At 33.4% G+C, this 24,615-nt stretch overlaps 1 protein-coding gene across 1 annotated transcript in view; it reads left to right on the top strand.

Annotated features, from left to right (window-relative positions):
• The window catches only part of EYA4 (EYA transcriptional coactivator and phosphatase 4), a 297,621-nt gene extending 273,505 nt beyond the window's left edge, over positions 1-24,116 (top strand). The window contains exons 13-19 of the mRNA XM_056126298.1: positions 1,967-2,056; positions 7,715-7,773; positions 7,881-8,041; positions 10,369-10,483; positions 14,669-14,790; positions 17,115-17,215; positions 20,810-24,116. Coding sequence (XP_055982273.1) covers positions 1,967-2,056; positions 7,715-7,773; positions 7,881-8,041; positions 10,369-10,483; positions 14,669-14,790; positions 17,115-17,215; positions 20,810-20,890 — 729 coding nt within the window. The 3' untranslated portion in view covers positions 20,891-24,116. The remainder of the gene's footprint in view (positions 1-1,966; positions 2,057-7,714; positions 7,774-7,880; positions 8,042-10,368; positions 10,484-14,668; positions 14,791-17,114; positions 17,216-20,809) is intronic.
• The last annotated feature ends 499 nt before the right edge of the window (positions 24,117-24,615 follow it).

Raw genomic sequence — 24,615 nt, 5'->3', positions numbered from 1 at the left:
TCAAAGAGTTATGAAGGAAATAAAGGAAGAAAATTGGTTGTTACGGTATAGGTGTGGAATGCTAAAGCACTTCTAACAGGAAAATGGGATAAGTTTGGGGTATATTTGAATACTTCTTGGTCTGACCTAGGTTGTATATTATCATAAGCTGAAGTAAAGTTAGTGTTTTATTTCCCAGGTTTAAATACATTTCTTAAAATATCATTTATGAGAACATTAAAATCATAATTTCACTTTTCTCTCCTCAAATCTCTGCAGTCTGGCTCCTGGCCCAGCTTCTCAACCCAAATCACCCTCTATGTTCTTCCAAAATAGCTTCTCAGCCAAAATCAATAGTATCCTTCTAGGCTTGTCAGCTTTATTTGAAACCTTATTCTCCTACACTCATCCATTTGACCTCATATTCTGAGGATTTGACCCTCAGGTTTTCTATTTTCTCCACCTTCAGAGTCATACCTATAGCACTTCAACTTTAGAAATCCTCCCACCTTTGATAATATTAAACACAGCATTCATGTATTAATTAATCACTATCACAAATTCTTCTTAGCTTTTTGTGGGTTTTTTGTTTGTTTGTTTGTTTGTTTTCTTTTGTTTTTGTTAATCCTGGCCCTGTGCTCTGGGATCTTTCCTGTCAGTGCTTGGAAGAATCAGATGTTGTGCTAGGGATTATCAGACTGGGGTCTGCCCCATGCAAGCCAAACTCCTTAATCCCTATACTGTCCCTCCAGTCCATTTTTCATCTTCTAATGGCCGGAGAGATAGCATAGCGGATAGGGCATTTGCCTTGCACATGGCTGACCCGGGTTCGATTCCTCCGCCCCTCTCGGAGAGCCCCGTAAGCTACCGATAGTATTCTGCCCACAGAGCAAAGCCTGGCAAGCTACCGGTGACGTATTCGATATGCCAAAAATTGTAACAAGTGTCACAATGGAGATGTTACTGGTGCGTGCCCGAGCAAATCCATGAACAACGGGAGGACAGTGATACAGTGCTACATCTTCTGATACTAGGCTTTCAACTGCAGGTAGTCATGATAAAGTACCAGTTCTGATGTCAATTCTAAACTCTCTGCTACTGCTTATTTTTACTCCCTGTAAAGAGAAATTGAGTCATTTCATTCAAAGTACCCTTTTATTAAAGGTCTAAACATATATTTTTTTTACCTGGTTTACATGCAGTGAATTATTTTTGTCACTTAATGCTACAGCATTGTTTCCCCTATCACACCTTAAGACATCATTAGCAGTTAACCCTTGCAAGCATACAGACAGAAGTACTCTTCTCCATCCTTGATTTCAGATTATTTGTTGTGATTATTGAAATAACATTCTATTTTTTTTGCTAAAAGGTTCTGTTCCATTTACCAGCAGCCCATCCAAATTATTTTCCACAAAAAGACTTTCCATAGTTTATATGAAAATTGGATTATATGAACTAAATTTTTTTCTTCCTCCTTTCATGAACATATGAATTTTCATGAAAATGTATCCCAAGTCCTCTTTATGAGCAAATAAATATCTATAAAGTCAAGATTTATCTGCATAGTGTGTCCTAAATAACTTCTTAGAATAAGCCTTTTCTAGCACAGCGGTAGGGCATTTGCCTTGCATGCAGCCAACATGGCCGACCTGAGTTCGATTCCTCCGCCCCTCTCGGAGAGCCCGGCAAGCTACCGAGAGTATTTCACCTGCACGGCAGGGCCTGGCAAGCTACCCGTGACGTATTCGATATGCCAAACACAGTAACAACAAGTCTCATGATGGAGACGTTACTGGACCCGCTCGAGCAAATCGATGATCAACGGGAGGGCCTTTACTTTACTTACTTTTAGGGATTTTTTTAAAATATTAATTAGAAATTCATATAGTTTCTCCATTCTATCTCACAACAGTTTGAACTTAACTGCTTTTATTAATGACAATAGTTGCTAAAAATCATATCATTTTGTGTGCATCTTTTTCAGGACCCCCCTATGGCTGTGACTCTTGGACTCCGAATGGAGGAAATGATTTTTAATCTTGCTGATACACATTTGTTTTTTAATGATTTAGAGGTAAGAATTTTAAAAGTTAAGGATGTTTTATTCAACACTAAAGCAGTTTGACGGTAATCTCAGGAAAAAAGAAAGAAATTTAGATTAAGAGAACACAAAATTTTCTGTCAAGGGGAAATTTTATTTAAAAAATATAAACCAATGCTAAATTTCTTTTGGATTGTCATATGACAAAGGTGTCTCAGAAAAAAAGACAGTTCTCTATGTGCTTTCATGATCTCATCCACTCCTAGATACTACCCTTGGTCCCGTTAGTGTCCCACAATGCATTTAACACCTTTGAAATGAGAAGTAGATTTTTCAGGTTTCTAACCATGAATTTTTTTTGTTATTAATACTTGGACTATGGTCACAGATACAATTCATTTAGTATGGGTCTCTAAATTTTGTAAACAGCCTAAACCTAATTACAGATAACATTATCATTCCCTATTTCCTATATTTTTCTGAATAGCATAGTTCTAGAGCTATTCACATAAGCTTAGAATAACTAGCTACTGTAGTAAGGTACATATTTTGGGTAATAATTATTTGAGTTATAAGCATTAAGGTGAAACTTAAAACAATAACTAAGACAATGAATGTAGTAACTAAGTAGAAATAAAGACTTATTTGTAGCGTAGATGACACATTTAAACTTCTTTTTATCTCATGGTTTCTTAATACAAGAGTATTCGTAATGATATTGAGAATGAAGAGAAAAATTATCATTGTTGAATTGTCACCTTGTGTTAAATGTTTAATATCGATCATTCCATCAATTAATTTACAGTCTTTTGGGATTAAGTGGGTTTAGCACATAGCCTAGGAGTAAATCCGGTATCCAAATGCATAAAAGTCATGCCTAAGGTTACTTTCCCTCTAAAAGGTAAAACTTGGATCTGAAATTCTAAAATTTTTTGTATCTAGACTACAGATTTCTTCTCCCATGACATGTTGAAATTAGCATAAATGCAAAAATAAAAAGCAAGGCAATCAGTTAACCTTGTGATAAGTCTAAAGTAATAGTAAGTTTTTCACTTGAAAAAATTATTTTAATTTTACTTAATGTTTCAGAATCAGAATAAGAAAGTATTGATTATATCACATAAATATATATAGTCAAGCCTGTTAAATAGCATTTTGTTTTCATTTTCTCTACAAATAGTTGCTACTTTACCTCGAAAATAAAATTACTGGCTGTTTAAAAAAGTTTATTCTCTTTAATAAACATATAAATATTGTTAATAAAAGAAGGTTTTTGGTTTTTCAAAATAAAGTTCTCATATTTATGATAATATGAACTACATTTTATCCTTTCAAGCTTAAATTTGTTTATATACAATGATAACTCTTTAGGTTGGTTTTGTGCTGATTAAAACTAATGCATTCCAACTCAAAGGGGGATTTTATTATTATTTTCTTTGAACATGTGAACATATGAAATGGAAGAAGTTATATTCAGTTTTACTGTTAGGATTCATTTAATTGAGCATTCTTTAGTTGAAATAAACATCCTTTTGCTATTTTAGTCACACATTACACCCCCAATGAAATACATTTATCACCCAACTTTTAGTAGAACACTAAAGTGAGGGCACTGTTGTAGCATATGGTGACTCCTCAAATATTTTAAGGACGTTTGAATGAATATTGGTACTTAAGAAACATGTGGTCAGCTTTAGTACTTGGAGAATTCTTATGTTGGATTAGAAAACATGTAAAATGTATTCTTAAAATAACTGGGGTAATCTCTGTTAGAAATTATAACAGAAAATGTTGGCCTTGACTTTCTCTTCTATGTTATAATTTTCAGTTCTTTTTTTAGAATTGTATAAAGATTCCTTTTGATTCAGGCACTAAAACTTACCTATCCAGTAGTTCTGTTATTTGTGAAATGATGAAATATCAGCATAGAAATCGATTGAACTTACATGCATGACTCTTTTATATCCATGTCACATGCACACATTCAGAGCCTGGTGAAGTGCTCAAGGTACTCAGAGGCTAATTACTGACTAGTAAGATAAACAAGCTAATAAAATTAATAATGAACAAGATAAAAATAAAAGCTAATAAAATCTAAAGTTTGTATGATCATTTCAATCTCTTAAGTGTCTGTTATCATTTGCATCTGATTTTAAAAGTCAGTTTTACTACCACCTAATCTTTCATTTCCATAAAATCAAGCAAAAAGTGTAATAGACTTTATAATAGTTACTAAGCTATTTCTGCCCCTGCTGTCAAAGAGGAAAATTCCTAAAGAGAGTCACTAGATCTTTAGTCTACTATGTACTTTGTCTTAACATATTTAATCTCTCAAGACTTTTTTTATCTGCCCCAAATCTAATTTGAGACACAAATTCTTTAATAGATATACCAATGCATGTAATAGCAGCTGTTCTCACATAATTCTTTAAAAGATAACAGACTTAACCCCTCCCTTCACTACATCCTGTCCAACTGCAAAGAAGGCAAATGCTCACACTAGTCCCCAAAGAAGAGAGTGATTTCTGTTTTAATAAAATATTATTTCAGTTAGAATAACTTCCAGAAAAGAAGGCACCAGGGAGTTCAGACTCACAATAGTGAGAGAAGACCACTGTAGTTTCTAATGATAAAAATAGCAACATTTGTGACTACTTTGTAAGGCAAAATTAAGGAATTCAAGATTAGTACTAGAATCATCTTCAGTGTTTGCATTTTACATTAAAACTTATTAAAAAGCCAAAGTACTATGTTCTTTTTATTATGTGAGGCTCTGGTTAAAATGATTCCTACAACGTTGCTCAGGATGAAAACTAGTTGAAGAACAATTATTTAGATTTTTCTAAAAGTGTAAGTGATTGAAGTTCAACTTTCTTTCACTGTACTGTAATCCTTGGGCAAGAGGCCAGCATCAACAAGCATAGTTAACTAGGCATAAATTTAAGGAGAAGTTCCATTTGGAAAAACCTCAAACATAACTTAAAATATGGAACTCATGGCCCAATAAGTTTGATATACTGATATCATTGGGAGTAAAAAATAAATTTGGGGGTAAAATGTGCAAATAATAATGTGAGTTAATATTTGAAATGTCAGAAGAACTTATCTAAAACTTAAGATGAGTGGGTATTTAATATAGAAATAACTTTTAATGAAGAATATAATTTACAAAGACTTCTCCCAACTTTTAATGCCATTAGTTTGGTCTAAAAGAAAAATATGTAAATTATTTAAATGAGAAGTATTTCAGTTTCAGTGTTTTGATGAACCCTTCACATGACCCTATTTGACTAATGTTATCATTCATTCTACATTCCTACAAAAATCTTCAGCCTCTCTAAATAAGAAATAGTCCTTGTCATCTACAACTACTTTGCTTCTCCTTTTTTCTATGATAAGAAGTTTATTTCCAGTGATAGTACAGTGGGTAGGGTGCTTGCTTTGCTGGCCACCTGACAGGGTTTGATCACCAGCATCCCATGTATCCTACCCTGAGTCCACCAAGAGTGACCCCCGAGCACAGAGCCAGGAATAAGTCCTGCTGGGCATGTCTCCTCCCTTCCACCACCAAAAAATAAGAAACTATTTTCAGCTAGCAGTAGGGCATTTGCCTTGCGCGCAGTCAGCCCGGCCGAGCTGGGTTCGATTCCTCCACCCCTCTTGGAGAGCCCAGCAAGTTACCGAGAGTATCTCGCCTGCATGGCAAAGCCTGGCAAGCTACCCGTGACATATTCAATATGACAAACACAGTAACAGCAAGTCTCAAAAAAATGGAGATGTTACTGGGCCCGCTCGAGCAAATCAATGAACAACGGGAGGACAGTGTTTGATGCTAACCACTTAAAAAAAAAATCTTACCACTCTGTCTTTTAGAGCTTCATCAAACACAAATACTATTGCTTGCAATACTTTTCCCTGAGATTTTTCTGGAAACATAATGAAACTTCTGGTTAAAGCTTGGACCACAATCTTTTCAGCCAAAAATCAATGTAAATAATCACAAAATGTTCTAATGTCTACCTTCTTTGATATGTATGTTTAAACTCATCTATTATTCTTTCATTCTCTCTTCCACTTATGTTATAAAAAGCTTCTTACAATCCCTACCATACAGAATATTATCATTTTTCATCATCATAACTTTGTGCTAATAAGTTTGAATGAATGTAGGATTCTGTCAGGAACTATCATTTGTGTAGAGTAAAGCCATTTATTCAAAAGAAATGGTTTCATGCTTATGCTATTTTGGGGTCATTTGTGGAAGTATATTTTGGTACTGAACCCCCCTCTCCCTGCGTCTACATAGGGAATTTCTAATTGATTATATTTTCCAGATTCTGCCTTACCTATAAGTGTAGATACATTTATTTAAAAATCAGCGATGCCATAATTTATTTAAAATCATATGAACATTCAAAATTAATTTACTGGATTTTCAGTTTATGTGCCAAAATTATATTGTTTGGGCTAGTCGCTAAGTTTTGTATTTTGAAAGAATCCTGAGCTAACAATTCATTCTCAAACTTTCGTGGGATCTAATATGTTCTGTGAATAACTAGATATGAGATTAAATATTTCACCACTACATGTTTCTGATTTTTATAATGTATAGAAATAGCTGAAAAACTTTTGCTTAGTATTGCATTTTATCTATAAAATGAGTAATTTTCCACTGAATTTAAAAGATACACTAATTAGATAACCAAAGTCTATAAATATTATGAAAATTACTTAAGAAGGGTTGAGAAGAACAGAGACCCATTCCATAGACCATAACAATCCCGAATGTAGTAAGGATCAGGTATTTGAAATCTACTAGCAAATTCATTCATCAAATCACGTACTATTTCACTGAAACATTGTAGATTATCTGAAGTAGAAATAGAGTCTTAGAACAACAAACAACTGAATTCTTATCAGAGGTAGTTATCACTTTTTCTGAGACACTTTAATTTAAGACAGGACAATTGTGTGAGTATGCATACTTAAAGTTTATTTTTCTCTAAGTTTTGTAGCATATTTAAGATGCTAAATCTTACTGGCACCCTTTCAGGTTTAAAGTGGGTACTCTTTAGTTTAACAAAAGAAAACATCATTGACAGTCATTACCTTTTTTTTTCTGTGTTAAAATGACATGACTTTTAAACAGCAATGTGGTTATTTAAACAGCAACATGGTATTTCTTACCCAGCAAAAGACAGGATGTCAGAGAAATTTTGCAGGACATTATAATTATGGAGCTCTTCTATTGCTGCTGAACAAATAATAAATAATAGTAACCATCTGAGGTGTTGAGACCAAGCAAGTTCTATGTACCTTCAGTTTAGTTTTACTTCCATTCCTAAAGAGAATGGAACAGAAAGAAGGTTTAGAAATAGAAATTGCAACAGAAATTTTTGAGTGAATACAATTTGCTATAAATATTCAAAAGAAAAGTCCTAGTCAGTAATTTTAATATTAGCTTTCATTTTAATGCTCTAAGGAAACCTGTAAACCAAATTTTTTAGACCCCTTTTTATGTATTTTGATTTTAAGAGTAGAAATGGTAGCATTTCCCACTGCGGGATTATGGGATGGTTGGGTAGATGCTGCCCTCTACTGGCCAGTCTGCTCAAATGGAAAGGTGGAAAAGCCTTCAGATATGGCAGGCATCATTTGAAAAGCAAATCACATTTTTAATGTTTTTGACAGGAGTGTGATCAAGTTCACATAGATGATGTTTCTTCTGATGATAATGGGCAGGACTTAAGGTAAGCCATGCCATTCAGCTGATGTTTCCTACAGAAATTCTGCCTTGGAGTTTTGCACATGTAATTACTTCTTTTATTTCTTTTTTAATGTATTTTGGGTGTTGCAGTACCTACAGTTTTGCAACTGATGGCTTCCATGCAGCTGCAAGTAGTGCAAACCTTTGTTTGCCAACAGGTGTGAGAGGAGGAGTTGACTGGATGAGGAAGTTGGCTTTTCGTTACAGAAGAGTAAAAGAATTATACAACACCTACAAGAACAATGTCGGAGGTACCTGAGGCTTTTTCACTCTAACCAAAGTACTGTAGACAGAGGTATAATTTGAAGTGTAGTTCCATGTTTCGTGTCAACAACTGCCCCGCTGTAAAATAGATTACCAAATACCTCATGTTGAATGACACTGAGACCAAACTTTTAGTTCTTCAAGTTGATAGGGGAAGGTAGGGGTGCCTAAATGCAGAATAAAATGTTCTGCTCTTGTCACAGGATCTAGGAATTCTCTGTGCCCAGATGTTTTGTCAAAACTTCCAGGAGAGCGTTACTTTAACAAACAGTTTCTGCTTTTTTTTTTTTATTTGGAACACTAATGTGGAAACTAGACCCAGAATCTAACTGAGGGAATGGGAAGAAAACATTTACTATGACAAGTCCTTAAGGCAGAGTTATTAGCAATCTTTACCATTTAGAACTCCACAAGAAATAAATATAAACAACATTTTGTGTCATTTCAGAGTCCTTTGGCTAGTCTATTTCCGTCTAAAAAAATTGCATCTTTTCTAACAGTGTATCTTTCCCAGATATTCTATTGACTTTGATTAACATGTTGTTTAAGAATTCAAATACTTTGTAGAAAATATCTAAACCAGGTTTTACTTATCCATTTATTATAGGTGTTACCCAAATCCATGATATCAAAACTAAAATACTGGAGATTCTTTGGTGGACTCTCTTATTAGGATTAATATGAGATCAACAAACGCCTATGATTACTTATAAGTCACATGAGATTTATCTCCTGGGGGTTTTGTTTCCCTAAGAATATGAGAAGAACAATGAATAGCATAAACTAAAGTCTAAAATGAAATGATCGAGCTAAAGCAATAGTACAGTGGGTAGTGTACTTGCCATGCACATTGGCCAATTTGGGTTCGATTCCCGGTACCCAGTATGCTCATATGAGTACTGTCAGAAGTTATCTTTTAAGCATAGAGACAGGAGTGAGCCCTGAGCACTGCCAGATGTACCCCTCTCTCCCAAATGAAATGGAATAATATAACTAAATATATGTTTACTTGTTACATATGTCATATGTGTATGTACCATCGAACATATTGCAATTAATAATTCTCTGTAAATATATGCATAAGTGTATATATTGTACATACTGACATATATACTGAAGGAGGTACTGTGTGTCTGTTATTTTTGTATCTCCATTGCCCAATTATGCTGGAAATATAATATGTGCTCACTAAGAACCCAACAATGGTAGGAGAACAACTATTGCTGTGCCACAGACAGTGTTGGAAGACTAGAGATGTTTCTTGGTAGAGTGTAAGCCTTTAGTTCAGTCCTCATAATAAGACTACCATGATCCATATGTAGTAGCACTGTAAGCACTGTCCTGTTCTTCATCGATTTGCCTGAGCAGGCACCAGTAACATCTCCATTGTGAGACTTGTTGTTACTGTTTTTGGCATATCGAATACGCCATGGGGAACTTGCCAGGCTCTGCCGTGCGGGTAGATACTCTTGGTAGCTTGCCGGGCTCTTTGAGATGGACAGAGGAATCGAACCCAGGTCGGCCGCATGCAAGGTTAATGCCCTACCTGCTGTGCTGTTGCTCCAACCATGTAATAGTACTAATAGTAATAAGAGTAGTCATCATATAGAACCAAAAGTAAGCATAGATATGAAACTTCAGTTTTCAAATGATATATATATAGGCTCTTTCAGGCTACTGACTTGCCCAGGATCCTCAAGAGACCACTTGAGTTTTGAATTCGTTTGCTTTAGGACTGTAACCATGATTCTTAGCTTCTTTTTTCAAAATACAATATTTGTGATAACTTTATTACCACTTCTGGAAACATTCTAATAGCTCTAGGTGATAATTCCATTAATGTTTAGAAGTGGTAATGATTTTGAATATGACCAACACTACATTTTTAAGCAGCCAGATTATTTTGTTATTATTATTTATTATTTCCTAAGCCAAAGCTGAAGGATTCCTGTAAATGTATTCCATCACAATCTTTTGAAGATGGATATAAGGATGGCAATATCAGTGCTTCTCAAATGATAGGCATTCATGGTACCAGATCTGGTTCAGTGAGGCCAGAAACTAAGTTCACTTTTTCACTATTCTTTCCCCAGTTTAGTCTACTAACTGAAATCTAAAAGTTATTCAATAAACGTTCACTGAATGAATAAATAATAATAAATTCTAAAATGAAGGATTATTTTTTATATAAATAGATCTCCATTTCCGGTAAAGGTTGGAATAAAAACCATCAGGTCTAGACAGAAGGCAGAAAAAACTAAGTATTCCTGAGAAATGTCCATTTCTTTACTATCCCTTGCTTTTGGGATTGCAGGTCTCCTTGGCCCTGCCAAGAGAGATGCGTGGCTGCAGTTACGGGCAGAGATTGAAGGTCTAACAGATTCCTGGTTAACAAATGCACTTAAATCTTTATCAATTATTAGTACTAGGTAAGTAGTATTGTTGCAGCTTCTATTTATATGGTATTGAAGATATAGGTATAATTATACAGCATATGGAAAAAAGTTTTGTGGTTTTAGACGTAACAATTTATTGTGTCAATTGTGTCAAGTGATTTTTTAGTGTGTGTGTGTATGTGTGTGTGTGTGTGTGTGGTATGTATGTGCTCATGTTGGGATGGGGACAGGAGTTGCTACTTGTCAGAGTACCTGGGTACTCTTATCTATATTCTCTCTTCATAAGTACTAGTAATTCCTAACGTAAGGTGATATTACTTCTAATGAATAAAGAAAGTACTCTATGTGGGGTAAAATACAAGAGATGATAGCAAAGATTAAGGAAGCCATAGTATATCTATAACAAGTGAACGTTTTTAAGTCTTCAGAGCCAATTGTAAATTCTTTACATACTTTAAATGTACAAAAAATTTACAGAGAAAGCTTCTGAAATACTTATAGCTTTTATATTGTGTGACTAATTAGTGAAATGACTTGCTGATGTAAATAATAGAATTGTATAGACATAAATAATTAAATATTGTGTTCCATAAATATATTACTGTTTATAATAACTTATCTAGTAACTTATACTAATTTTATAAAATTAAAATACTATAAATCATTAAAAAAATGATAGCTGCTGCCATATAGTTGAATCTTCAAATTATCTGAGTTTCATTTCTCAGATGAACAAATTTGGTAAGAAAATTTGTGAGAAACTCAAAATTCAGAGAAAGATATTTGGTCTCTGTCTCTTTCTCTGAGAGATAGCAGATAAATATTGATATGTTAATAGTAACAATGTCGATACCACTACTCAGGACAGGGAAATAAGTGGATATTTGTCTAATCTTGCACAGACTCCAGGCCTGGAGACAAAAGGAGCAACACACTGCTAACAGAAAGTATAAATAGATAGAAAAGGGGTTAGTACTTTTCTGCATCTGGAAATGAAAACTCCAACAGAGGATTTTGCTCAGTTCTGGGTGCTATATTCCAGCAGGGCTTTGACTATTGAATTTTCCTGTCTGCATACATTAGTAAGGTTTTAGGCAGAAAACCCCATAAAAGCAACCATTAGAGAGAAGAGTCAGAAAGTTTATTATGAAGACAATTCATGTGAACAAGATTTTCTATTTCAATTATTTGAGTTGTTAAGTTGAAAGTAAAGTACATTTTTCTCTCTTTATCTGTAAAGGAGAAAATTAGAACTGATGAGAACTTCTGAAAGGGAAAATTTGAAATCAACATAGGGGAGACTTTTCTAACACAGCTATCTGAGAATTGGCATGCTGACTTATAACCGGTGACTTAAAGCAGGACTTCTTAGGCTTTATCCACTCATGACCCCAGGTATATGGGTATAGAAAATAGGTATACAATAAAAAAAATGACTGACAATAATCATAAAGAGATTTATTGTGAAACAAGTTTCCATGACCCTTACATTCAGTTTATAACCCTTCCTCGCCACACATAGGTAGGGTTTGACCCACAGTTGAAGACATTGGGGTCTAAAGACCAAGTCAGGGAAACTGAAATGTGAGGATTCCTGGACCCCTGAAACTGGGTGTGAGTATGATAGGAATTGTATCTATCTGAGAAGGAAGTCAACATCCATCTCCCTCCTCCTCAGATATTAATTAATATCTAGGAAGATTGTTTCATAACATAATAAGAGGTGAAGAAAAAATTGACATAATGAAAAATTATATATGGGCTAGATCAATACTATAGTGCCTTGTACATGACTGAAATGGATTCAATTCTCAGCATCTCATATGGTCCCCTGAGCACCTCCAGTAGCGATATCTGATTTCAGAGCCAGGAGTAAGCCCTGAGCACTTCCATGTGTGGCTCAAAAAATATATAGAATATTATTAAGGAATCAAAAACTGGTTCTGGACAGAGAGCATCATGGGTAAGGTGCTTGCCTTCAATGCAGTCAACTTGGGTTTGATTTCCAACAATTCATACAGTCACTTGAGTCCCTCCAGGAGTGATCCCTGAGAGTAGAGCCAGAGTCAGAACTGAGAACAACTGGGGGTGGTCCAAAAAAAAAGAGAGAGAGAGAAATCATAACCATCTAAGTGAATAACATAAAAAGTTATGGTGCAACCCTATGATAGAGTATATTTCCTGCATTTTGTTTTGTTAGGAGAAAGAAAATAGGAAATAATAGACAGTACGCCATAAATGAGTATACTATAATGTTTGCAAACAAAAAAGCAGAATACAAAATCATATAGTTACATAGTTGCTATGATCCAAATGACAAAATTATATACAGACACAAGAAGAATAAATGTACAAAATCAGTTAACCAACTCCAAATGATTAAATAAGTGTTACTTTTCTTCCTTACCTTTGACTGTATATTATAAATTTATATTAAAAACTTATGCAGCACTTATAATATAAAATTATTTATGTGAAATTACAGTCCTCCATTTCTTAGAGTGGTTCTGGACCCCCAGAGCACAGCTGAATGAGACCACTATTAAAAACTAAATGATGTAACTCTGAATTTCATATGGTGAAGGCGAAAGCAGATTTTAAAACCACATCTTTAAATTTTAAAAATGTATTCAATTTTATTTCACCATGACACTTACCTGTGTATAGTATTGAATAAACAAAATTTTGTTTAAGTGTTAGAGTTTGTTGTTTCATGTATTACTTTCAGTAATCTGGCATTGTTTGGGTAAGTCATGTAAGCTAATAGATAAGGAAGTACTTTCTCAGTCTTTATTTTGTCATCAGTAAAATTAAGGGTTACATTGATAATAGTTACTAAACATCTACCTTTAAATGTCAAGGTATTTTTATACCATATAATCAAGTCCCTATTGTAAAGTCAGGTATCTGTGGGGAAGTTAGAAATAAAAATGATCTAAAAGGCTATACACAAAAAGATTTTTATTTTAAAATAAATTTTAAATTTTTATCTACACTGATATGTAAAGAAATATATACTTATATATTCATATATATGTAAAGAAAAAAATACTATTACATGTATTGTAGGCTAAGCATATGTACAGTCATGAAAAGTTAACATTAAACTGATCTTCAAAATTACAGGAGGGCAATTACAGAATTTTCAGGAGGGCAAAAGGTTGCTAAAAAAAGTCATACTAGTGATTTATAAAGACTGTTGGATGGTCTTCAAAAATTTAAGGGATTGTGATATAAATTCTATAAGAGAGAAACATCCCTAATCATGTGCTTTTTGATTCCTAATTTCATGTGCATAGTAAAAACTTGTCAAGGCAAATTACTCACTTTCTATTTTTCCAGATCTTCTCAATTCACCTTTCCTGACTTTTTATTTCACTCCTTTACTATCACTAAAGAAATAACTATAAATTTTATAAAATAAGAGATCCTCAAATTCAAAAGATATTGCCTTTGTAGATGGATTAAAATGGGGGGGTTCTATTAAATACACCATGTCCTCTGTTGTGATTGAGAAGGTTTAAGGATTTGACCCCTCCATCCTCGTCTCCTCCATCTTTATCTCGCATATTACCGTCAGCCAGCCCCTTTTTATATGACCATTTTATCACCTTCTTTCTGCCTACATTCCCTGCTTTCCCAGACTTGGCATACAGAGCTATCTATCAACATTTAAAATAAAGTACCTGACATGAATAGTTTTGAAGTTTAGAGCTGTGCCATCCCCTCTCTGATAGCCTTCCCATGACTGTTGATGTTGAGGTGGGTATTTTTCTCTGATATTCTATAGGGACTTGAGAAAATCTTTATTAGAGAAAATATTGCCTATTTCAAATATGTGTGTATGTGTGTGTATGTGTGTTTGTGTGTGTGTGTGTGTGTGTGTGTGTGTGTGTGTGTGTGTGTAACATCCAGTTATTCAAGAGTAGGTAGAGAGCCTTCTTGTGTGTGTGTATGTTATGGTCCTGGAGGTGTGGACACAAAGACACCATTCGACATGACTTTATTTTTGCCTGTTTTCTTTTTCTGCCTTTATATGGAATATAATTCTTGACCTTTTCATGGTGCCTGCCAGATGGTAGGCATTCCATTAATGGTTGTTGAATATTAATATGTTATATTACTAGGGTCTGTTTTATTATGGAGTTTAGAAAGCATATTTATATTATGATAATTTTAGTATTAGAAAAAATGTGCATATTTCCTCCCTTACCTTAGGAGTAACTGCGTAAATGTGTTGGTAACAACAACCCAACTGATCCCAGCACTTGCGAAGGTTCTACTCTATAGTTTAGGAGGTGCTTTCCCCATTGAGAATATTTACAGTGCAACTAAAATAGGTAAGAAAATTATTTCTACTCTTTGTGAAATGTGTTCACATCTGTATTTTGGTGAATTTTCATAGTGTGTGTTTCTGCATGATTCCTTTTTTTCACAAATTTTTCTCTGAGAATACCAAAGAATTTTGTTCTGAGTTTCTTGCAATTCATTGTACATGTGCACATTTTATGAAAATTACCAAAAAAATTACCTAAGGATTGGAGAGATAGTTCAATGTTGAGTGTTTTCCTTATACACAGTTGAACTAGGTTCAATCCCTGGCTCACCCTATGGTCCCCCTGAGCCCTATCTGTAGTGATCTCTGATCCCAGAGCCAGGAGTAAGTTCTGAGCACTGCAGGGTGTGCCTCCCCTTCCCCAAAAAATAAAATAGGAAGAGAGAGAAATTGTTAGCTAGTGAATTCTGATCTCAGTATCTGAATAGTTCTAACTCATTTCATGTAAATATGTTTATACACAGTACATTGTGGTATATTTATTAAAATCCTTGGGGTATATCTTATCATATGCATTATTTGCAGCCCTGGTTTTTAATATTTTGATTACTATGATGTATATAATATTTAATCCTTGCATATTCAATAATCAATTGTATGATAAAATGATACGATAAGACAGTATACATAGTATTTTAGTGATATGATAAGACAGTATACATAGTATTTTAGTGATACATATGTAATACTTGTATAGTTATAATTTAATGTAATATAATTTCAATAGAAAAATAACCTAAACCTAAGATAAAATTGTTTTTATTGTCTAGATTGAACTAATGTCTTTTATTTCAGAAATAAAAAAGGTTATAAATCTTAAGCATAGTTGGAACATTCATAAAATTTATTGGTTGAAAATCCACATCTTCAAAACTGTTCAACAACAAAGAGCTATTTTAATTTTTTTATTTGGATATATGTAAATATGGACCAATCTTTGACTTTAAGTGTATTTATTGCCCTTGATTTCTAATATACAATTAAGAAATTTCTTCATCTTAAGATAGTTTAAAAAAAACAGCTCATGTATCCCATTTTTAAGAAAAATGCCTCGGGAAATTAATGGGTTATATAATGTTCCCTAAAGGTTAATAAACATATTCTGGCAACTTGACAAGAGAAATTCAAAAATCCTAAAATTTCTGACCAAAAATAACCTGCTGTGGGCTTGACAGTGTTTGAGATTGACACAAGCAAATGGAGCCCCAGTTGCAGCTGTTTCAGAAGTATGATTAAAGAGAATCAAGTTTTCATAATACTAATTGTAGCTTTTCATAATGCTATAATTCAGAGCCTGATAACAGTTCCACTAAAATTTAATATAGATACAAATATTTATACCACAGGATTCATATAGATTACTTGATTTTGTTTTTTGACAAACCAAGCCATTTTGCACCAGCATAAATATCTTCTCAAGATAATTTTACATTGGCCAGATATTTCTTCATATTAATTGTTAAAAATAATTTTTATTTTTCCCTGTAAATTAGTACAAGTTTGGGGGGAACTTCAAAATTGTCATATTAAGAAAGAAATGCAAATGCAACAGTGATTATGTAAATAGTATAGGGATGAAATTCAAAAAATAATAACAATTCTTGAGAAGACAAATATGTCAAAATATCACAGTACTATTCCCTGAAGCAGTCAGAGGATTCTCTTGTTCTCATACAGTGACCCAATCAGACAGTCTTTTAGTGCAATTAACCTGAGCGAACTAGTTCCCAGGCACTTGAATAAGAGTTGTTTATCTAGGTAAATTCACATCTTATTATCTCCACATTGCTTAAAAAAATTAAGATATAGCTTAAATTTTTCAAAGTAATATTTTCATCTGACTGGTGTGTATTACTTAAAGTTGAAATAAAGGGTCAAAGTGAATGTTAAATTTTAAATTCATTAGGAAAGTATTCCCATTATCTACTGGAGGAGTAAAAAATATTAACATTTTTCTCTGTGCCAAATGCTTTATTTACCCTATTGATCTGTTTTGATTACAAAGTTCATTTGTTTAATCTATCTGAAATCAAGGCTTACATTATTTAAACATTCGTTGATTTCATAAACCCAGGAGTTGCAAGCTAGTTTAAGTGATTATTAATCAGGAGTAATTAACCTAACACTTTATGAATCTCTAGGTTTATGAATGCAATGGATGGAAGAATAAGCAGTGCGTTGTTTTTCAGGCAAGGAAAGCTGTTTTGAGCGTATAGTGTCCAGATTTGGCACTAACATAACTTATGTTGTGATTGGAGATGGCCGAGATGAGGAGCATGCCGCTAACCAGGTAACTTCACTCTGAACTTTATCTCATTTATCTTCCAGGAAAAGAAAGTTGCTTTGAACGAATAATGCAAAGGTTTGGCAGAAAAGTAGTGTATGTTGTAATTGGGGATGGTGTAGAAGAAGAACAGGCAGCAAAAAAGGTAACCTGTCTCAAACAATGTTGGTGTGATACTTGTAATGCAAGCTTTCTTGTTTGCATTCCTGTAGTTTGACCCATTGGCAGCTTGACAAATTATTTAAATTCATAGATATAAAGCAGTTAAGAGCATGAGGTCAATACTTACATTTAAACAAACCATTTGGAGTCTAGCATTTTTTGCCTGAGATTTGATAATGCAGGATAACAGAGTTATACTTTATATAAATAGTTTATGTTTAAATACATACATGCATAGTGATTTGTAAGAAAGGGGGATAACCAGTTTTAAGCATATGAAATTTAAGATGCTAATGAACTTTAGTGAGCTTTATGGACAAGACTTATGAGTGCCTCCATTCTTAGTTCTTTCTTCATTCATCCTATTGCCATATGATCCTTTTGAGTATCTAGTAATAAGTAGACTTTTGATGATAAATGCAGAAAAAGAGAGAATAACTTGGAGAAAAATATCTATTGTAAGAAAATCTCATAAATGTTGCAGAATTGAGATATCTAACTCAGATTCTGCTGTGTCAATGCATTGTAGAGACTTTGAGGCAATATAACTCACATTTTTTTATATTTTGTTTTGGTAAGTCATTGGTACTTGAATAAAGCCAAGAACTTGACTGGAAAAAAGATCTCAGAGCCCTAGTTATTTAAATAAGCATTTTATCAGACCTGTATTATGAAGAAGAAATAAATGTAATCAAGTATCTTTAGATGGTTAATTCAATATCAAAAGAAGAATGATAACACTATTAGACCCAGAAAACAAATGATAAATCAGCACAACATTGAAATCTCTTGCTTCTTTCATTGAATGAAAACAAATTATAATCTACCCAAGATGAAAGTAATCTCATTTATAAAACAAAGAAAAATATTGAGTCGTCATTTTTTAAACAGTGACAGATAAGCTTGTATTATTTTATGTAGAGAGACTGTGTCTTTATTATGTACAAACTTTAGGTCTAAATTTTCAAATTATCATCTAATAAAGTCTTCATTAAGTACTTGCATTACTAGTGTGGACGCTGGATTTTTAATACCAGCAACAAGTTTCCTTAAAAGTTTATGGCTATAATACAAAAAAGAAATAAATGATTTAAAGTAATAAGCATTTAAAATCAAGCAAGTGGAGAATGAGAAGGTGCTTTCACTTTAAACACCTTGGTGAAGTGTTGGAAGCCACCTTGAAATTCTCTGTGCCTTTCATAATATTAAGAAAAGCAGTATGGAGTCTACTTACACCCAAGCATCTTGATTTAGTTTAACAATGTCATCAATCCAAAACTGCTGCCCACAAACCAAGAACCATGGTCAGAAGTCCGGTTGCTAGAAATAGATCTTTCATCACTGACAACTACTTGAAGTGCTTTCTAGTTGTACATAATTAAAATTATCTTCTAGGTTTTGTCAATTGTCAATGCCTTAAGTCATTTTTGTTTTGACTTTCCTTTTTATTTTTGGACGGGTGCATATCTAGTGGTTCACAGATTGTTTTAATTTTAAATATTGGCACCATAATAGAACACAGGAAATAACAATATTTGAAGAAAGTTCAATAAAACACTTTTCATGGTTTTGAGCATCTATGAAAGTCACATGTATTTAGGCTAGGTATAATAATAAAAGTATTTTTTTCAAAATCAGAAAATGTATATTACTTCAAAAATTTAAACATAAAATTTACTCTATTCATGATATATCAGTTTTTATATCTTCTACTTTACACCTAAAACTTCAGGATAAAAAAGCATGACTCCAAGTGGAAAAGAATTTAAAATGCTATTTCCAAATGACTGTTTGTGTAGATACAGTTTTGGTGATGGTGATGGCTTATAATTCTATATTTTGAAACGCAGGTGGTTGGTTCTTAAATATCCAGATTGCATGTTTTTCTTTGTATATAGCTATAATTGCATGTGCAGTGATAAAAGTACTATTTTGTTATTACAAATAGATCTGAGCTGAAATATTTTTTAAAACTTACAGGTGAATTTCTGTGCTTAAATTTGACCTAAAAAATTGGACCTACTTTGTTAAATTTCAGAAGAAAGTTTAAAACTTAGAAATTATTAACTAAATTGCTCTCATATCTAAAACATATCACATGTAACTTTCATGTGGTAATATTTATAATTTTGAATTTTCTAGAATCCACATAAAAAACCTAAAAAGATATATATAATTGCACTAATATATTTAATTTCAATATATATTTCAATACATATTTCAATATTGCTCTCTTAATGCCTAATATATATAAGATTGTTACTGTGATGATTACACTTTAATTTTACATTATAAGTCTGAAATTCATTATAAATTTTGAGCCAGAGGAGTTACATTTCAAAGTATTTGGTAGCTTCCTGTGGCCATGACTAACACACTGGACAGAAATGCTTGTATAACAGTGATGGTCACTACTTTGATTGACTTTTAGAGTAAAATTGGGTTTTATGTTTTATATCTACATATATGTATAGTTCTAAAATATTCTACAAGAATGTATTAGACAAAACTTGAAGTGATTGGCTAGTTATTCTAGTGTACTTTTTTTTCTTTATTATCTACAGTGGAGTTCTTTTAGACATTCCTTTTTTCAATATCACAGTCTACCATGAAAATATCATGCAGTGCACTATGCATACTATACTGTGGATAGTGTACTATCCACAGTACTCATGTATCTTTGTAGGACCACCACCCATTAGATATCTAAGAAATTTTGTACCACAAAAATTTTCTCATCTTGGATATGGCTTCTTCCCCATCGATAATGGTTGTTAGGATGCCATCTCTAAATCCTTTGTCAGTGAAATAAATCAAGTTAACACTAATGGTTTTGATCACTAGTTTACCCAGACAATTAAAAAAAATCAGCTCATATTTATTGTCTATCTTATTAAAAAATATAATTCGATTTTGAATTATATTTTACACATAATTGAATTCACCATCTATTTGATTATACAAAAAGCCTTGTGCTTAAAAGATTATTTTAATATTTTTTAAAGATTGGAGCAGAAGAGATAGCACACTTGATAGGGTGTTTGCATTGCACACAGCCAACCTGCATTTGACCCCAGTCACTGCATCTGTTCCCGTGAGCACTTCCAGGAGTGATTCCTGGGTGCAAGACTAGGAATAATCATGAGCACAATTTGGGTCTGGCCCCAAAACAAAACAAAACAAAAGAAAAACTTTAAGTTGGACACATGAGAATTAAAATTAAAATACTCTGTCAAGCCACAGGGTTTGATGCCCAGCTTGCTCAGCTTGCTTTCCCAGATGTCAGTCTCAGTGATGATGCTTTCTAGAAGAAAATATTAAACAATGTAAGGAATCTCAATCTTTGCTCTTATATTGATTATAATCCAGTTCAGATCTATTTCTCTATTATTTGGCAATGCCACATTGATGCTACTGGCCTTCAAATGTAATCATCCCTTCTGAGAGTTCCCTCCCTTGAACTGGGTAGACTGTATACCCTTGTGTGTTTGGATGTTTCGTTGATAAAATAGTTATGATTTCTCTCCATTCCTTCCCCCTTCTTTCTCTCTCTCATCCCTTCTTCTCTAACACACAGCACAACATGCCCTTTTGGAGAATATCAAGTCACTCAGACCTCTTGGCTCTACATCAAGCACTGGAATTAGAGTATTTGTAACTGTTCTCTAGCTGGAGATCCGTTTTTATATTTCAAGTACACTGAATTTCTATGTGTGATTCAATGCCTCTGGCTTTACACATACAAATTGTCTTAAAGGATGAAATCATAATTTGGAATGAAAATTCCTGAATGAAGAATTCAGTTGCTGAATGGAATTAAAGTTTAGTGCTACAGAAAGGAAGCTCTATGGTCTTATATTTACAACACTTTAATGGTTTAAAAAAAAATCTGTGGAGGTTGCTGGTACACACCCATTGAGTCCTAACTGGAATTAACAGCTTTAGCAAAGAACTTTTAACCTGGCAAAGTACCAATACATGCTCCATCTGACAAGGTGATGTTCAACAACATTCCTCAACATGGGAGATCTTCTCAGCCCTGAGGTTTGAATCTGACTTTAGCCTACCTAGCCCAGAGAATCTGAATTGGAATGCACTCGGACTATCAAAGGACAAGTCTATCTAGACCTATAATTGGTGTAAATTATTGATGAAAATAATTTACTGTGACTTTTATTAGAAGCTGGCTGAAAATGGATGCAATTTTTCTTTCATTTGATGGGGAGGGATACGGGAAGGGCAATGGGAATCTAATATTGTCTCTTTTTTAAGTTTGGCAAGCAGAATGTTCATACTGATGTGTTGTGCCTTAAAGACAAGACAGCGTTTGTGTGTTACAATGTAACTTTGGTTAAAAATCCCTGTAGATAATGGAAACAAAAAAGCGTTTTTTTGATCATTCTTAACATGACCAAATTTAAAATTCAAGCTATCAAAACTCAATACTGCACCATCAAGAAATTATTTGTTGCGATAAGAAAAGTCATAATAAAGGCAATCTTGTGTTTTATTTGGGTTCTGAATAATTCCAATAATTGTATGAGGCAACTACTTGTGTATCCAACCATAAGCAGAATGTTTGAGAAAGACTGTGGGACCTTTACTTAGAAAGTGAAGTATATGTTGAAGTCTCGAGTACTCTTTCTAGACTTTTACTGGGGAAAATTAAGAGCCATATTCGTGACATTTTGCACTGTTTTAAGTTTGACTTTTTGATATGTTTAAGTTGTGTAAGGAGAATTTTTTGAGTGAAAATCACAAGCAAACACTACCAAAATACTCTTAGAACATGCCATAAACAACTTAAAATTCACAGTGAGGTAACATGGCTTAAAATAAAGATGACGGACATTTATAAAACCCAAGGTCATGGTGAAAATAAAACATCCTTAATAATGAAAAGCAGATGCTATATATTGGTTCCAAAGAAAAAAATTGGGTCAGTTAGAATTTTACCTGGAATATCATCAAAAAATAAGTGATCAAATGAACCAAATCTGGACAGCATCACTGAAATCACAACAGTGAAACAGTACCTGGGTTTCAGGTTAACATACAAATCCAGGCTCTCTTCATCACAGACTCGCCTCCCTTAGTTTCTGCCTGTACTGTTGCTGCACAGAGGGCGACATGCATTCAAGGAGAACCTGCCGTCTTTGTGTTTGCATGTGTTTTTATCCTTGGTATATATAACCCATCTTAGGAACACAGTACTGGTTCTCCTGTCATTTCGTATGACATAGCTTCCTTATGGAAACTTAAGACTTCATTACCTGGGAGCTGTTTAATTGTATCTGCACCAGAAGTTCCATGGGTAGTGGCAATAATGTGTAACTTGGAGTCCAGCAGCTAAGCAGGGTTCCTGACCAGAGGCCGGTCTATAACAATTCATTATAATAGACTTCAATAGCTTCAATCACATCGGTGCTTGGCATAGAATATTCACTATGGAAATGAAATATTTTCCAGACTGTAAACCTCTTTTTCTTAACTGAATACTAAGGCCATGTTTATGTTGAACAGAAAGAGATTGAGATCCAGTGTTGTATAAGATTGTGATTTTCTTTTTTCACAATGAACTTTGACCTTAATTTTTAATTTTTGGTGTTTTGGCAACCCCAAGTACTATTGTGAGAAAAGTACGTTGGAATACTTTTAACAATAATGATGTTGATGATGATAAATCATATTCTTAAACTGACCTTTATATTGAAAATAATAGTTGAAAATTTAAAGAGCTGCATTGATTATCAGTTCTTATTATATGGTGTGCACTAATACCTTAAGTATTTATTACTGTGAATAAAAAATCTTTACTGTATAGACAGTTTTTTAAATGGTAGAATTGTGGAATTACACCTAAATTTCTCATTCTTTTTCATATCAAAAAAGCAAGGCTTCTTGTGCTGCTAATCCTGCAGGTGGAGAAAGGAACATCCCTTCATAAGACAAAGAAAAAATGTCACTGGTTGCACGAGTCAGTGCTGTTTCTCACATTTTCTCTTATTATTTTTTAGAAGAGACTCACAGCATGAAACCAAAATGCTCATTTTATGAAGGACATCAAAATCTGGCACTGTAGTGGCACAGGCCCAGAAGCCAGTGTCACAACTTGTCATATGGCTTTTGAGCATGTAACTTTAGTTCTGTTCAAACCAGAACTCTTCCCTTCCCCTCTTGGAAACAGAAGATCCTCCTCCTTTCTGATCTTAAATCCAAAAATCCAACCAATGAACAACAACAACAACAACAAAACAGCCCTTTTGACAATTCCTATATAATTCTGAAATACAGAGAATATTGTGCCTTATTGTAAACTAGCTTGGAAATGTGTGACTAACGTGAGTCTTTGCTACTATATAAACAAACGTGGTACATTACTAAGAAAGGTATAACATCTGAAATAATTCAAAAACAGGTGGCGTGGCTACTATTTGATAGTGTAGAAGAGTAAGTCAGAAAGTTTGTAAACCAAAATCAGAGGCAAAAAAAAACCACACCAAAATTAGAATCATGCGGGCAGTTTGTGCACATAAAGCAGGTAATGACTCTCTAAATATGTTTTTCCTTAGTCTGTGGTGAGCTAAGATTCAAAATAGTGTCAACAGCATGCTCCAGTATGAAGCTGTTTTTTTTTAAAAAGCATATTTGTTAATGACCAGCCTACATTAGTATTTCTTTTAAAAACAAACAAGCATAATGAGCCAAAGTTGCATTTTGATTCCCAATTATGGTAGCATTATGAAAACCTCATCAAGTCAAAGGTTTCTGTCGTGTTAGAAAAGTATAGATTATTGGGGCTTACATAATTTAAAGAAATGTAAATTAATATTAAAAGCTTGTAAAAATATGTACATCTTTACTATTTCTCAATAAATACCTTTGGAAATGTTTTCCTTTTCTTCACTCGCCCACGTTGTGGAGTTTCATTTTATGTATTTAGTGCTGTTCTAAATAATGTGAAATTCATATTTTGGCTGTTTTGTTTGTTGTATTCTTACATCCTCTTTTTTATACCTTAGTTCTACATTTAAGACACACAGAGCTGTAACATGGAATATCAATAATCGAAAGAATTACTTCACAATTCACTTTGTATGTTTTTCTACAGATTGATAGCTATTTTCAAGGATAATGCTTAATTATAACATGATCGTGATTCATTAATGATATAGTAATGCTGCTTAGAATATTTATTTTATTTAAAATTTATGTTTAGCATTCCAGTTAATTTATTAATTACTTTTGGCAGTATTTCTGTGCGTTTCCACTAATTGTTAACTGTAGTGATTACAATATACATGCCTGAATTTTCAGTCTACTCAGCAATTTTGCTACTTTAAGATGGGAACCTTACAAAAATATTGTTTCTTTTATCTTGCC

The sequence above is a fragment of the Sorex fumeus genome, unplaced genomic scaffold (assembly GCF_029834395.1).
Source record: "Sorex fumeus unplaced genomic scaffold, SorFum_2.1 ptg000061l, whole genome shotgun sequence".
In the NCBI taxonomy this organism is placed as follows: Eukaryota; Metazoa; Chordata; class Mammalia; order Eulipotyphla; family Soricidae; genus Sorex; species Sorex fumeus.
This window is presented reverse-complemented; position numbering and strand designations above follow the sequence as displayed.